This window comes from Macaca thibetana, chromosome X, assembly GCF_024542745.1.
Source record: "Macaca thibetana thibetana isolate TM-01 chromosome X, ASM2454274v1, whole genome shotgun sequence".
NCBI classification, from domain to species: Eukaryota; Metazoa; Chordata; class Mammalia; order Primates; family Cercopithecidae; genus Macaca; species Macaca thibetana.
The window spans coordinates 130,587,316-130,602,529 of NC_065598.1; the positions used below are offsets into that span (position 1 = coordinate 130,587,316).

At 39.7% G+C, this 15,214-nt stretch overlaps 1 protein-coding gene across 9 annotated transcripts in view; it reads left to right on the forward strand.

Moving 5' to 3' along the window:
* Nucleotides 1–15,214, forward strand: part of INTS6L (integrator complex subunit 6 like) — a 62,959-nt gene that overhangs the window by 11,829 nt on the left and 35,916 nt on the right. For all 9 annotated transcript variants that reach the window (XM_050776678.1, XM_050776679.1, XM_050776683.1 and 6 more), the window contains exons 3-5: nucleotides 13,678–13,827; nucleotides 14,637–14,726; nucleotides 14,958–15,141. In XM_050776678.1, coding sequence (XP_050632635.1) covers nucleotides 13,678–13,827; nucleotides 14,637–14,726; nucleotides 14,958–15,141 — 424 coding nt within the window. The remainder of the gene's footprint in view (nucleotides 1–13,677; nucleotides 13,828–14,636; nucleotides 14,727–14,957; nucleotides 15,142–15,214) is intronic.

Genomic DNA, 15,214 nt, shown 5'->3' on the forward strand with positions numbered 1-15,214 from the left:
TGTGTAGTAGATCATACCATCTACTGTCATGTAGTATGGCAAACTGTGTCCTTTTCACTTCAATAGCTCTGTCAAGAGTGCTGGACTGGAAGGCAAGAGATCCATGTTCTTAGCCTGAGTCTGTTACTAATTACACACATGACCCCAGGCAAGTCACTTAACCTTTCATGGTGTCAGTTTCCTCATCTATTAACTGAAGGGATTAGACTAGATTATTTCCAGGGCTCCTTCCGAAAAAGTACAGGAGAGAGTTGTATAACTGAAAGGCAGGAAGTGGAATAATTGAGGCTTGGAATTCAGGGTGACTTAAAAATTACTTTAGGCCGGACATGGTGGCTCACACCTGTAATCGCAGCACTTTGGAAGGCTGAGGTGGGAGGACCACTTGAGCCCAGGAGTTTGAGACAGCCTAGGAAACGTGGCAAGACCCTGTCTCTACAAAAAATAATTAAAAAAAAGAAAATTAGCCTGGTATAGTGGCACATGCCTGCAGTCCCAGCTACTCAGGAGGCTGAGGTGGGAAGATCACTTGAGCCCAGGATTACAAGACTGCAGTTAGCTATGTTCACACCAGTGCACTCCAGCCTGTGCCACAAAGTGAGATCCTGTCTCAAAAAAACAAACAAACAACAACAACAACAAACTTTAAATTTTAGAAAAGAGGTCCTGGAGGTGTTTAATGTGCTATATCACACACTTAGTGGTTAAATTGGTAAATGCCACTCAATCTTATTGATGTCAATTCTGTTTGCTGTAAACAATTTAATAATGTTCATGACAGAGTCCTATCAATACTTTGGAAGAGTGAGAGTGAGGGTTTGGTGAACAGACAGACTAACTAACTTTGTATTTTGTTGGGATTTTTAGCAATGAATGCATATTACTTTTACCATGTAAAAAGTAGCTCATAATAATTTTTTGAAATTATTTATTTTCATCAACTTTTAAGTTCTAGGGTACATGTGCAAGATGTGCAGGTTTGTTAACATGTGCCATGGTGGTTTGCTGCATAGATCATCCCATTACCTAGGTGTTAAGCCCAGCATCCATTAGCTATTCTTCCTGATGCTTTCTCTTCCCCAGCCCCCCTTCACAGGCCCCACCCAGTGTTTGTGGTTCCTCCCATGTGTCCATGTGTTCTCATGGAAGAATTTTTCCTAAAAGAATTAGTCCTGGGGAAAGAGGTGCTGTGTAATCTTCAGAAAGTAATAAATGGCCATTCTGCTATCTCATATGTTCAACACTTTCTGCAATGCTTAGGTGGCTTAGTCTCACTCCTGTCCATGTATGTTTTTTCCAAGGCCAAATATTTTTATTATTTTGTGTATCTGTCCATAAAATGAGCCAAAATGTAACCAACTGAACGTGTGATACGCGCAATAGTAGTTTTTTTTTTTCCTGATAATAAGTATTAGTTGATAGCTGCAGTCGAAGTGGTCTGAGACTGGGAAAGGAAACTTTTCACATTTACATATGACCAAGTTTAGTAAGTTCTAAGATATTTCTGCTTCAGTGGCAGTGCAATTGACTTTTGGAGGGAGGAGAAAAGCTTCTAAAATTATTGGTTTCTACATGTTACTGTCCACTGGTGAAGGTCAGATTCTTTTGATGTTATCATGTTTTCCAGTAAACTTTGAGAAGTGTGCTGCTTCACGATTTTATCGTAATTCCCTGGGGTAAGAATTGAAAACTTCATAAACGTATTTTGTAAATTTTCTAGATCCTTATGATTGTTTATATGCTTAAAAAACTTCATACTAAGTATTACTTTAAAGATGTCAGTAACACAAAATGGTGAACTATGTGTCAGTGGAACCAAACTGTGAATCATTTCTTTGCCCAGTTTCATTAAAATATGTGATCACGTGAGTCTTTAACTGTCTGCTGAAGATCAGTGCAGCAGGCCACAGACTGTTAAATATATTTCTGCAATATACTGGGGGAGGTAAATTTCTTAATATCTTTGTTAAAAAGTAGAAGACACAAGTAAGCTAGATTTCATATATGTAGTCTTGGTTGGTAGTATCTCCTGAAGTGTGTGGAGGAAAATTGGTAGATCAAAACACAGAATGATAGCATTCAGAGTTCTCAGGGAGAGAACTGATTTAATCAAATAAAATGAACTTTGCACATTTTGGCAAGTTCAGGACACTAAGAAAAGCCCTTGGGGAAGTAACTTTTATAAAACTGAATCCAAGAGAACGGGTTATTCTTTTTTTTTTCTTTTTTTCTTTTTTTTTTCTTTTTTTCTTTTTTTTTTTTTTTTTTTTTTTTTTTTTTTTTTTTTTAAAGATAAGGTCTTGCTCTGACACCCAGGCTGGGGTGTAGTGGTGTTATCATAGTTCACTGTAGCCTCAAACTCCTGGGTTCAAGCGATTACCACTTGGGACTACAAACACATGCCACTATGGTTGGCTAATTTGTATGTTAATTTTTTGTAGAGAGAGGGGTCTCGCTATGTTGCCCAGGCTGACCTTGAACTCGTGGGCTCAAGTGATCCTCTCTCCTCAGCCTCCCAAAGTGTGTTGGGATTACAGGCGTGAGCCACTGCACCCAGCCTTGGATATTCTTTAAAAAGTAATTTTAAAGCTACACTATACATTTAAAACACACAACAGTAAAATACCTCCTTTGAGCGTTGAAGTATATTAGTACCTTGAGTCAAGTGAGTAAAGCACAAAAAAGTGAAATCCAGCCAAATTGCTAGAGTATCAGGGAAAAAGTTGTGTCAGGGTCAGAAAATATAAGCAAGAAGGAAGCTTTTAGGGGAGGTACAAGAAGGAAGACAGTTCTATTCTTGTAATGATATCGTGTATTCTTAGTGTGTACTTCATAATTGTAACAACCTCCTTTATAGGTGTGCTAGCTGTAAAAATCATTTTACAAAGATGTTTTAAACAGTTTAAAGTGATTCAGCTGTCACAGTGTTCTGTTACCTAAGAGAGCAAGTAAACCTTGTCTTTGTTATCAGAATTGGAGTCCATTGTAATTGTGAGAAGAAAATTCTCGAAGTTGAGAAGTTTTAACTTGCCCAGATATTCAGGGCAAAGACCAAGAGAAAAGTCATTTGTCTCCTCGGGAGACAGAGATGATTGGAAAAGCAGGGCTTCTTATTTTTCATGTCATTCCATCTCACTGGTGAGTTTACCAATGCAGGAACAGTTTGTGATGACAAAGATGACAGAATGCTAAATTGAAGAAGAAAGTAAGTTGGTTGAAAAATACTGTTGGAATTGATTTATGCAAATTTTCTGGGTTGTTTCAGAGCAAGTTTTCCCCAAACTTATGGAGAGCAGATGGAAAAAGGAAAATAGTTTATCTTTCAACAAGAGAAATGATGGCCCTGCTAAATTTAGACTCTTTGGCTTTAACTTGTGACATCTGGGAAAATACTCAAATCTGTTAATCATTTAGTTTGTATAACCACCTAGAAGAGCCCAATGTCCAGGATAGACCTCTAACATGGGCTTACGAATGGCAGATATTACCAGGCTGATTTAATTTCCTTTAATAAAAGATAAAAAGTCTTGTCAAGGAGAGGAAAGCAACATGCATTGGCTTTCTGGATGTCAACAAGGTTTTCATTCATTCATTGTGAAGGGCTTGCTAACAAGCTAGGAAGATTTGGACTGGACTGCACTGCTCAGGGGAATGTCCAGATAGGCTGTGGGATGTATGTGCCTAAAACAAGTCAGTGCAGTGGCTCAGCACCAAGTCAGGGGGACACAACAAGTGGAGCCTCCCAGCAAGAAGTTCTGTCACTGCTGTGTGAAGGAGCCTGGCTTGTGAAAATTCATAATGTACAAGGATTCTTTTTACTGTTTGGAAAGATTCACTGCCAGTCCCTTTAAATAACTACCATCCTAGAGAATATTAATCATTCAACTATTTTTTTGATTTATAAATAGTCAATTCATATACCATTCATAAGGGTTACTTTTCTTGTGGAAATTTAGGTACAGCTGCCCTAAATATCTTTATCAGTTACCTTGGCTGGGGAAATTAACAGCATGTTTATTGAACTTGTACATTATACTGTGTTATAACATTATACCATTTTCCAAATGTTAGTAAGGTCGCTAACATTTTGGAAAAGGATTACAAGTGACCTTTAGAGATAGAACAGAAGTTTTCAGAAAGGCCTCTGACACCACTCCCACATCCCCTTCGAGGACAGTTGATCTGCTTTTATCTCTTTTACTTGTTCTTAGTTCCTGGCAAGATTTCAATGGAGGAAAAGGCTTCTCTATTTTAAAAAAATAAAAATCAATGAAAATCAATGAATCAGAGAAGTAGCCTGGCTAAAATGGGATGAAGTTCAGGAAGGACAAGTATTAGGATACTGAGGGATACTGAAGTTTAGGGGAGCCGCTAAATAACACTCCTTCATTTCCCTCCTCCACTTGAAATCTATTGAGAAATAAGACCCAGAAGCCAACCAGAGTTCCAGATTACAGCTTTATTCCTGATCAAAGCTGGAGGAAAGGATATAGCCTACATGTGTATTCATGAAAAACTTCCAAGTAGTTCACATATTGACAGACCTACCCTATGGGTCTGTTGTAGGGGTGGAACCTACCCCTTAAGCACCACATGTCAGAGAACATACCAGAATATTCAAAAAAGCTTCAGCAACAGGCCTGCAGAGAGCATGCTAGTTTCCTGTTTGCAAACCAACCAGTCAGATGAGAAGGTGGAAATGTGGGTGCAGAGGGTAATAAAAAAGAAAATATTGCTTTTAGGCTTTGCCGTTCTGAGGAGAAAAGTGCAAATTCTCTCCTTCCTGTGGTGATGTAAGTGGAGAATAAATAGCTAGTGGCTAGTCAGATCAAGCTGGGACAAGAACCCAGGTCACTTTCTGTCAGTGACAGAAAGGCCCATGTTTTTCTGTTGGTATGAAAAGACATTTTTAGTTGACTATGGAAACTTAAACCCAACCTGAATTAACATATTTACTGAGACAGGAGGTGTTCTCTTTCTGTAAGTCAGATTTACATAAAGGATTGTTACAGGGTGTAGAATTATAAGATACATGTCTGATTTATATTAAAGGAAGGTATAGAATTATAGGATATAAAAACTGTAAGGGACCTTAGAGTTGGTTTTTCAGCTCTTTCATTCCTTGGGTGAGGAAACAGCCCCAGGACTTACTCTGACTTACTCTGACTTACTCTGGACCACTTGCCAAGCAAGTTTGAGACAGCTAGGAATAGACCAGACCCTTCTAATTCTTGATTCACTGTTCCCGACACCTAATTGTTCTGTACTTAGATGTCAGGGAAAGTAGGCTTAAAGTGAAATTTTAAAATTTTATTAAATGTATAAACTAATCTAACAAGACATATCTGTGAAGTGAATATAGGCTTACCATGAAGATAGTGCAGGTTCAATTCCCAGACCACCACATTGAAGTGAGTCACAAGAACTTTTTGCTTTCCCAGTTCATAGAAAAGTTGTTTACACGATACTGTAGTCTATTAAGTGTGCAATAGCATTATGTTTAAAAAACAATGTATGCACCTTAATTGAAAATACTTTATTGCTAAAAAAAAATTGTTAATGGGCCGGGCGCGGTGGCTCAAGCCTGTAATCCCAGCACTTTGGGAGGCCGAGACGGGCGGATCACGAGGTCAGGAGATCGAGACCATCCTGGCTAACCCGGTGAAACCCCGTCTCTACTAAAAAAATACAAAAAACTAGCCGGGCGAGGTGGTGGGCGCCTGTAGTCCCAGCTACTGGGGAGGCTGAGGCAGGAGAATGGCGTAAACCCGGGAGGCAGAGCTTGCAGTGAGCTGAGATCCGGCCACTGCACTCCAGCCTGGGCGACAGAGCGAGACTCCATCTCAAAAAAAAAAAAAAAAAAAAAAAAAAAAAAATTGTTAATGATCACCTGAGCCTTCAGCCAGTCATAATCTTTTTGCTGGTGGGGACTCTTGCCTCGATGTTGATGGCTGCCGAGTGATCAGGGTAGTTGTTGCTGAAGGATGGGGTGGCTGTGGCAATTTCTTAAAATGAGACAACTACGAATTTTGCCACATTGGTGGACGCTTCCTTTCAGGAAAGTTTTCTCTGAAGCATGCAGTGCTTTTTGATAACATTTTATCCACAGTAGAACTTCTTTCTATTTTCTTTTATTGGAGTCTGTCCTCTCAAACTCTGCCACTGATGTATAAACTCAGTTTATATAATATTGTAAATCCTTTGTTGTCATTTCAACAATGTTCACAACATCTTCACTATGAGTAGATTCCATCTCAGGAAACCACTTTCTTACTTATTCATAGAAAACAACTCAATCATTAAAGTTTTATTATGAGATTGAAGCAATTCAGTCACATCCTTAGGCTTCACTTCTAAATCTAGTTCTCATGCTCTTTCTACCACTTATGCAGTTACTTCCTCAACTGGACTTTTGAACTCCTTAAAGTCATCCATGAAGGTTGGAATCACCTTCTTCCAAACTCCTGCTAATGTTGATCTTTTGACCTCCTCCCACTAATCACGAATGTTCTTAATGTCATCTAGAATGTTGAATCCTTCCCAGAAGGTTTTCAACTTTGCCCAGATGCATCACAGGGATCACTATCTGTGGCAGCTGTAGCCCTACAAAATGTACTTCTTAATAGCCTTACAAAATGTATTTTTTTTTTTTTTTGAGACGGAGTCTCGCTGTGTCTCCCAGGCTGGAGTGCAGTGGTGTGATCTCGGCTCACTGCAAGCTCCGCCTCCCGGGTTCACGCCATTCTCCCGCCTCAGCCTCCCAAGTAGCTGAGACTACAGGCGCCCGCCACCACGCCCGGCTAGTTTTTTTGTATTTTTAGTAGAGACGGGGTTTCACCATGTTAGCCAGGATAGTCTCGATCTCCTGACCTCGTGATCCACCCGCCTCGGCCTCCCAAAGTGCTGGGATTACAGGCTTGAGCCACCGCGCCCGGCCACAAAATGTATTTTTTAAATAATAAGACTTGAAAGTCAAAATGACTCCTTCACCCATGGGCTGCAGAATGGATGTTGTGTTAGCAGGCATGACAACAACGTTGATCTCCTTGTACATCTACATCAGGGCTCTTGGGTGGCCAGGTGCATTGTCGATGATCAATAGTATTTTGAAAGGAATCTTTTTTTCTGAGCATTAGGTCTCAAGAGTGGGCTTAAAATATTCAGTAAACCATGCTGTAAACAGATATGCTGTCATCCAGGTTTTGTTGTTCCATTGCTAAAGCACAGGCAAAGTAGATGTAGCATAATTCTTAAGGGCCCTTGGATTTTCAGGATGGCAAATGAATGTTGGCTTCAGCTTAAAGTTGCCAGCTGCATTAGCCCCTAACAAAAAGTCAGCCTGTCCTTTGAGGCTTTGAAGTCAGGCATTGACTTCTCCTTTCAAGTTATGGAAGTCCTAGATTGTGTCTTCTTCCTATAGAAGTCCGTTTCATCTACATTGAAAATCTGTTCTTCAGTGTAGCCACTCTCATCAGTGACCTTAGCTAGATCTTCTGGATAACTTGCTACAGCTTCTATATCAACACCTGCTGCTTCACCTTGCACTTTTGTGACATGGAAGTGGCTGCTTCTTCTAGCTTCAAAGTTTTCTTCTGCAGCTTTCTTACCTCTCTCAGCCTTCATAGAGTTGAAGATTCATTCTGTCAACTCTAGGAAGAGTTAGAGCCTTGCTCTGGATTAGGCTTTGGTTTAAGGGAATGTTGTAGCTGGTTTGATCTTCTCTGCAGACCACTAAAACTTTCTCCGTATCATCAATGTGGCTATTCTTCTTCTTACTCCTGTGTTTCCTGAAGTGGCATTTTAAATTTTCTTCAAGAGCTTCCTTTGTATTAACAACATGGCTGTTTGGTGCAAGATGCCTACCTATCTCAGCTTTCGACATGCCTTCCTCACTAAGTTTAATCATTTCTAGCTTTCGATTTAAAGTGAGAGAAGTGCAACTGTTCCTTTCACTCGAACACTTAAGAGTCCATTGTAGGGTTACTAATTGGCCTGATTTCAATATTGTTGTGTCTCAAGGAATAGGGAGGCCTGAGGAGAGGGAAACAGATAGGGAACAGCTGGTCAGTGGAGCAGTTAGGACACATACAACATTTATCGATTAAGTTCACTGCCATCTTATATGGGTATGGTTCATGGTGCCCCAAAATAATTACAATAGTAACATCAAAGCTCACTGATCATAGATCACCATAAAAGATATAATAATAGTGAAAAAGTTAGAAATACTGCAAAAATTACCAAAATGTAACAGAGAAACACAAAGTGAGCACATGCTGTTGGAAAAATGGCACTGATAATACAGGGCTGCCACAAACATTCAATTTGTAAAAAATGCAATATCTGTGAGGTGCCATAAAGCAAAACACAGTAAAATGAGGTATGCCGATATCCATAATGTGTGGAAGAGTGGTTTAAATTGGTAGGCTCTGAAGTTAGGCTATCTGGATTCAAATCTTGGCTGTGCCATTTCCTAGTTGTTTGGCCTCGACAAGTTGCTTCGCTTTCCCAAGCCTCAGTATCCTCATGTATAAAGTGGAGATAATAACAGCACCTACCCAGAGGGTGGCTGTGAGGTTCATGTAAGAAGGATGTATATTACATGCTATGCTTAGTATAAGTGAGTTCCTAGCATATAAGCACTGATAAATATTAGCTATCCTTAGTCATCATCATGATTATTTTACCTCGGAGAGACTTTTAAAATTTGACCTGTGAAGATAATAAACCCTTAGCTTAGGATTTTACCCATCCCAAGTTACTCCTTTGTCCTAAACCTCCATTCTTTAGGCCTCTTGTAATCATCTTTTACTGTCTGTCCGTTGGCCCCATGCTCTGTCACCAAGTCCTGTCCTATTTGTTTCACATGTTTCTCATTTAACTCTTTCATCTGTATTTCCATACGAATTCAGGTCTTGATTCCCTAGGTGTGACTTACTATTCACGCCTCTTAGCTGCTGCTGCTCCTCCTCCTCCTCCTCCTGCCCCCCTCATCTTCCCCCTCCTTTTTTTTTTTTTTTTTTTTTTTTTTTGAGACAGGCCCTGGTTCTGTCACCCAGGCTGGAGTGCAGTGGCATGATCATGGCACACTGCAGCCTCCACCTCCTGGGATCAAGTGATCCTCCCGCCTCAGCTTTCTGAGTAGCTGGGACCACAGGTGCGCACCGCCATACCCGGCTATATTTTTGTGTGTGTATTTTTGGAAGAGACAGGGCCTTGTCATGTTGCCCAGGCTGGTCTCGAACTCCTGAGCTTAAGCAATCTGCCAGACTCTGCCTCCCAAAGTGTTGGGATTACAGGTGTGAGCCATCGCGCCTGGCCTCAAACCTCCTAGCTTCTTCTGACTACAGCTTCACCTTCCTCCAGGCTGTCCTGTATGTAACTATCAGACTGATTTTCCTGTTTACCCCGCCTTGGATTCTGTAGTGTGTCTACTGTCTGCTGCTTTTAAGGCCAGGCTCTCATACCTCAACTTCAGGTCTTTTAGGAACATCAGTGTCCAATAGAAATACAATGCCAGTCATACACATAATTTAAAAAATTCTACTAGCCACAATAAAGAGTAAAAACAGGTAAAATTAATTTTACTAAAATATTTTATGTAACCAAAAATATCTAGGACATTATCATTTCAACATGTAATCAGTACAAAAATAATGAGATTTTGGCATTTCTTGTTCTGCATCTTCAAAATGCCAAATGCATTCTATACTTACATCACATCTTGATCCAAACTAACCATACATCAAGGGTTAAATAACCACATGTAGCTAAAAGCTACTGTATCAGATAGTGCAGCTGTAGAATGTGACTTGCCACCACATAAACAAGACATAACTATGTTTCACTTCTTCCTTGTCTGTTAAAATAGGGATGTTAATGCCATGCCTATTTTATAGGGTTGTCCTAAGCCAATGTGAAGTGTGAAAGTACTTGGTAAACAGTAAAGTTCTGTAAGAATGTATGGAAGTTATTATCAGGAGTGAAGGTTTTTACTAACATAAGAATACAATATCTTTGGAGTAAAGTAATTTAAAAGAAAAAACCATATTAAGGAGGCAAATTAGCTGTCCTGAATTCATTTGTGAAAAAAAATTAAGCAACGAACGGAGAGTATAAATGTATACTCACTGTCTCTTTATAATTATCTTTTTGGAAGAAATTTATCACATTAATAAGATTCTCTAAATACTTCAATAAATCTGTGGGCCTTTTTTCCTTCAGCATGTTGAACAATGGACGTAGGGACATTTGGCTCTTCTCTTGATATAGGGAGCTGGACCCCTACCAAAGAGTTAATTGCTCTTGGTAGTAAATGTAGCTTACGTACTTTGTAGTACTGAGGTAGGAGTGGCATTAAAAATTTCCCATATCATCCAATTCATTGCAAAGAATAGGAATTAACCTAAAAACAATGTCAGAGATTTAGATACAGAAACTATTAATATCTGGGCCGGGCACAGTGGCTCACTCCTGTAATCATAGCACTATAGGAGGCCAAGGCAAGTGGATCACCTGAGCTCAGGAGTTCAAGACTACCCTGGGCAACATGGTGAAACCCTGAATATACTAAAATACAAAAAGTTAGCCAGGCATGGTGGCACACGCCTGTAGTACCAGCTACTCAGGAGGCTGAGATACAAGAATCGCTTGAGCCTGGGAGGTGGAGGTTGCAGTGAGCCGAGATCGTGCCACTGCACCCCAGCTTGGGCTACAGAGTGAGACTCCATCTCAAAAAAAAAAAGGAAAGAAAAAGAGAGAGAGAGAGAGTGAGAGAGAAGGAGAGAAGGGAGGGAGGGGAAGGAAGGAGGGAAGGAAGAAAACTATTAATATTTGTAAAATGCTTTCATTCCATATTCTAAAGGAAAATTTGAAGACAGATTGATGAATAACACCACTAACAATCAGAACACATTATTTTAAATCATGATGAGTCATAAAGTGGTACCCAAATCTTATCCTAGCCCTTTACCAAACCAAACAGTCCACTAGTTTTTTAAAATTATACCTTGAACTACCACATGGCCCTTCAGGAGTTCAAATTTGATATATAACCGTTGTTTCCAGTGTGGAAATAAGATTGCTAAACGAAGTAACTCCAAAAACAAGAATCAATTTTATATAATGGCTTCAGGGTAAAGGACCCCTGCCCACCATTACAAGTTTGCGAAAGCCAGAAACTTAAACATAATGCATGACCCTTTCTCTCTCACCTGTCCCTCTAATTAGCTACTAAATCCTTAGGACTCCTCCTCTGAAATACTTCTTTAATCTGCAACATCCTCTCCATCCCCACTGCCCTAACTCAGGCTTTCATCACTTTTCTCATAAGCTCTTTCAGCAGTCTCCAAACCAGTTTCCCTGCCTCAAGCTTCAGCCTCCCTTCCACCCCACAATTTATTCTCCAACTACCAGCAGAGATCTTAGTGAAATACAGATCTGATCATACCACTCCCCGGATTAAAACCTTGAGTTCTTCCCAGGGCCAGCAGATAAAATCCAGTCTGCTGAGCATGGTGTACAAAGCACTTTATAGTCAGAACCCAAATTATCTTAATCAGCCTTGCCTCCTGCCATGTGCCCAGAGCAATGATAATCAGATTACTGGTGGTTCTCAAGTAAGTCCTATCCTTTTATCTGTTCTCTTCTCTTGCACAGTCTCCTCCACCCCTCACATCAGTGAGTCTCATGATCTTCACTTCATCCCATCAGGCTTTCTCAAATGTCCCATTTTCAGTGAGAAGCCTTCCCTCACTCTGGTCACTTGTTCTTTCAGTCTCCATAAATGCATCTCTTATTCCTTTGTGGCAGGAACCCCTCAAGAGCTCATTCCTCTCTATATCCCCAGCACGTAGCATTCTGCCAAGTATAGCATAGTTTGTCAGTAAAAAAATTGTTGAATAAATACAAGAAAGAATTGATCCTCTCCTGCACCCAGATGTTCACCTTTCTCTTCTACCCCAAAGAAGAAATCGAACTTCCTAATTCTGTATGATTTATAATCAACTACTGATGGTTCCAGGTATTTGAAAGGACACTTTAAACCATAATGCTTCCTTTTCACTAAAGTTTAGTTTATCTAGTCCAATAAGATTTTCCTTGGGCCATAAAGAGTTATTCTCATTCCCTATATTCCCAGTGCTAAAAGTCATATATATACAATTTGACCAAAAGAGCACCTGGAAAGTTTTAACCTTTAAATGCTTCGACCTATAGGATATGTTAGGAATATTAAAATAAAAGACAACAAGCTAAGCACATCTTTAATTTCACAAGAATCGCCAGCTATTGGACCTGGAGTGAATCTTAACCAAGATCACCTTCACCTTGTAGGGTTATGCAGGTTGTGTTCTGTTTAACCCTAGGGGGCGCCACTCTCACAGATTACGATGTGAATGACTCTGCGAGGTGGTATTCTCAGCCTTACACAGTGTCCCTGCTTATCAGATCATCCTCCATTTCAACTTAGGTCCTAATAAGCCAACTGGTTTGCTCAAGGTCACACAGGTATTTCATAACAGGGTTCATAGCCAATAACCTGACCCCTTTCTTACTTCTCAGTCATTCTACTAATCCAAATTGCTCTGGAAGACCATGAAACCAGAAAAGAGTGTTTGATGTAGTTGCATGGATAATGGACTATATGCCTTCAGCTAAATGTGAAATTCAAATGGTTTGGTTTATCTCGGTACCATTTGCTCTTGTTTTCCACCTCCCGCTGTACTGGCCTGGTTGGCATAACTTCAGCATTTAGCATATCACACTGCTCCTCTCAGGCTCTCCGAGGCTCAAGTGGCTGTTCCACTCTGTTGCCAAGCTGTGCTGTCTTCTCTCTTTCTTGCTGGCCCATTCCTCTGTGACTTCCTGTTAGCTGCCACCTTCTTCTTTTAGCTTCTCTTCTCAGCATTTTTTTGCTGCTTTGTTTCTATACCCATCTCAGACCAGTCAGCACGATCCTTTCCTTCCTTCTATTCTACAGAGCAATCAATCACAGCATGTTGGCTGTTGACCTTGGATCTTTGGTTGTTTGCTGCTGTTCATAGCTGCTGGGCGTGGCTAGGGGACGCTGCTTCTTTGCCAAAACTTTTTGTTTCTTTTTCTTTCTCCTCTTATTCTAGATCTTGGGCTTTCTGAATGCTTGAAGATGCCAGAAGGGTTATATCCAAATAAGTGTGGCTCTATTCCTATTATTCCCTCTTTACTCTTGCTTAAAAGTGAAAATATTGCTTGGGTGGAAGAATCTTGGTTAGAAGAATTAATGTAGCTCAGACAGTCAGTATAACTAATTGTTTGTCTCTACCAAGGACAATGCATTTAAAAAATAACTACTCCTTCCTCTGCCCCTTACTCCATGCTTACCATCAATGTCAAGCTAGGGTAACGTGTGTTGGCAGGTTTGGTTGAGCCTGAACAAAAAACTGGACCTCTTGAGCCACAGTCCTTCAGCCATAATGGACGAAGTATTTTTGACTTCAGTTCTTTGCAGTTGATCGTTAGAGCTAGCAGGTCTTTCCGAAACTGCTTGCTTTAGTTCTACCTGATCAGTGAAGATATAGAATAGAATTAGGTTAAGGAGTGGTAAATTTCTTGGAGTTTTGATACTTGCTGTTTATGTTTGTACTTTATATATTGTTCATTGTGTAATTGAGAAATTCTTTGTAAATGTTTGGTTTGCAGGCTGGTTGGAAGGAAAATCATGCAACATTCATGAGCGAACTAAAAAATCTTCAGGCTTCTGGACTGACTACTCTTGGTCAGGCTCTAAGATCCTCATTTGATTTGTTAAATCTCAATAGATTAATATCTGGAATAGACAATTATGGACAGGTAAAAAAAATTTTGAGTGAGTACAGCTAATTTATTTTGGTGGCTTGGGGTAAGAATTTAAAATTGGGCATGGTTACTGAGTTTTCTGCTGCTTTTCATAACCTCCAAAAATGAGATTCATATTACCTTTTAAATATATACTTTTAAAAAACCCCTCTTCTTTTGGTTCTTGTATATGGCTTGATAATAGAATAGCTAAAATTGTCTACTATGAGATAATCAGATGTTTGAGAATGATGCGAATAAACGGCTGAGAAATATCGGAACAAGACAATTGGAAAGAAACTTTCAGTGTCCTTAACTCCTCTGCCCCTCCCAATTTGATGAAAAAGCTCTAGGATAAGAAGGCAGAGTAGCATTTGCTGTTGCTCCCATTGTCCTTTCCTCCTCTAAAGTCTGTGCTCACAGTAACCAGAGTCACTCTCCAGGTTGCAGCACGTAAGTCACTAGTGTCCTATCTGTGCCAGGATTTTGACTCAAGTGAATGATTCATGAGGGTGGATGATAATGCCAGTATAATCTTGTAATATTATTTTATGATTACTTGGAAAGCAGAGTGAGAGAGGTATTTAAATGTTAATGGTTTGGGGAGTTACTGAATTATAAGAATTTCTCAGTTTATACTGAATATTACCTCTTCAGGGGTTGTTATTTTGATTCCCACCTATTTCGTTCCCTGATCATTTCTTCCGTATTTATCCAGACAAATTTTATCATATTCTTGAGAGATCATTGGCAAGGCAAATGTAAAAGTTTAAATACACTTCTATTACTTTACATGGCTCTAATGCTTTTTAAATGTATTTTAGGGGAGAAATCCATTTTTTTTAGAACCATCTATTTTAATTACCATCACAGATGGAAACAAGTTAACAAGTACTGCTGGTGTTCAAGAAGAGGTGAGATTTTTTTTTTTTTTAATTTTGTTTAAATGGCAGGGAACATGTAGCTATTTCTGTGGGAGGCATTTCCAGTTAAGAATAAGTTTGGTCAAATCACCCATCTTGGTAATCCTTGAAAGATGGCTTAATTTTATTGAGTTATATGAAAGAAAAAGTCAACCCTTTAATTCTTTCTTCATTTTTATATGGGTTGTTATGATGAACCTTTTCACATTTTTGCCTTATCAGCTCCATCTTCCTTTGAATTCCCCTCTGCCTGGAAGTGAACTAACCAAAGAACCTTTTCGTTGGGATCAAAGGTTATTTGCCCTGGTGTTGCGTTTGCCTGGAGTGGCTTCTACCGAACCAGAGCAACTAGGGAGCGTACCAACTGATGAATCTGCCATCACACAGATGTGTGAAGTCACAGGAGGTATTGGCAATATTTAACGTTTCTGAAGGAAAAATTCAGAGCATAGAGTATATTTTTCATTAAATGCCATATC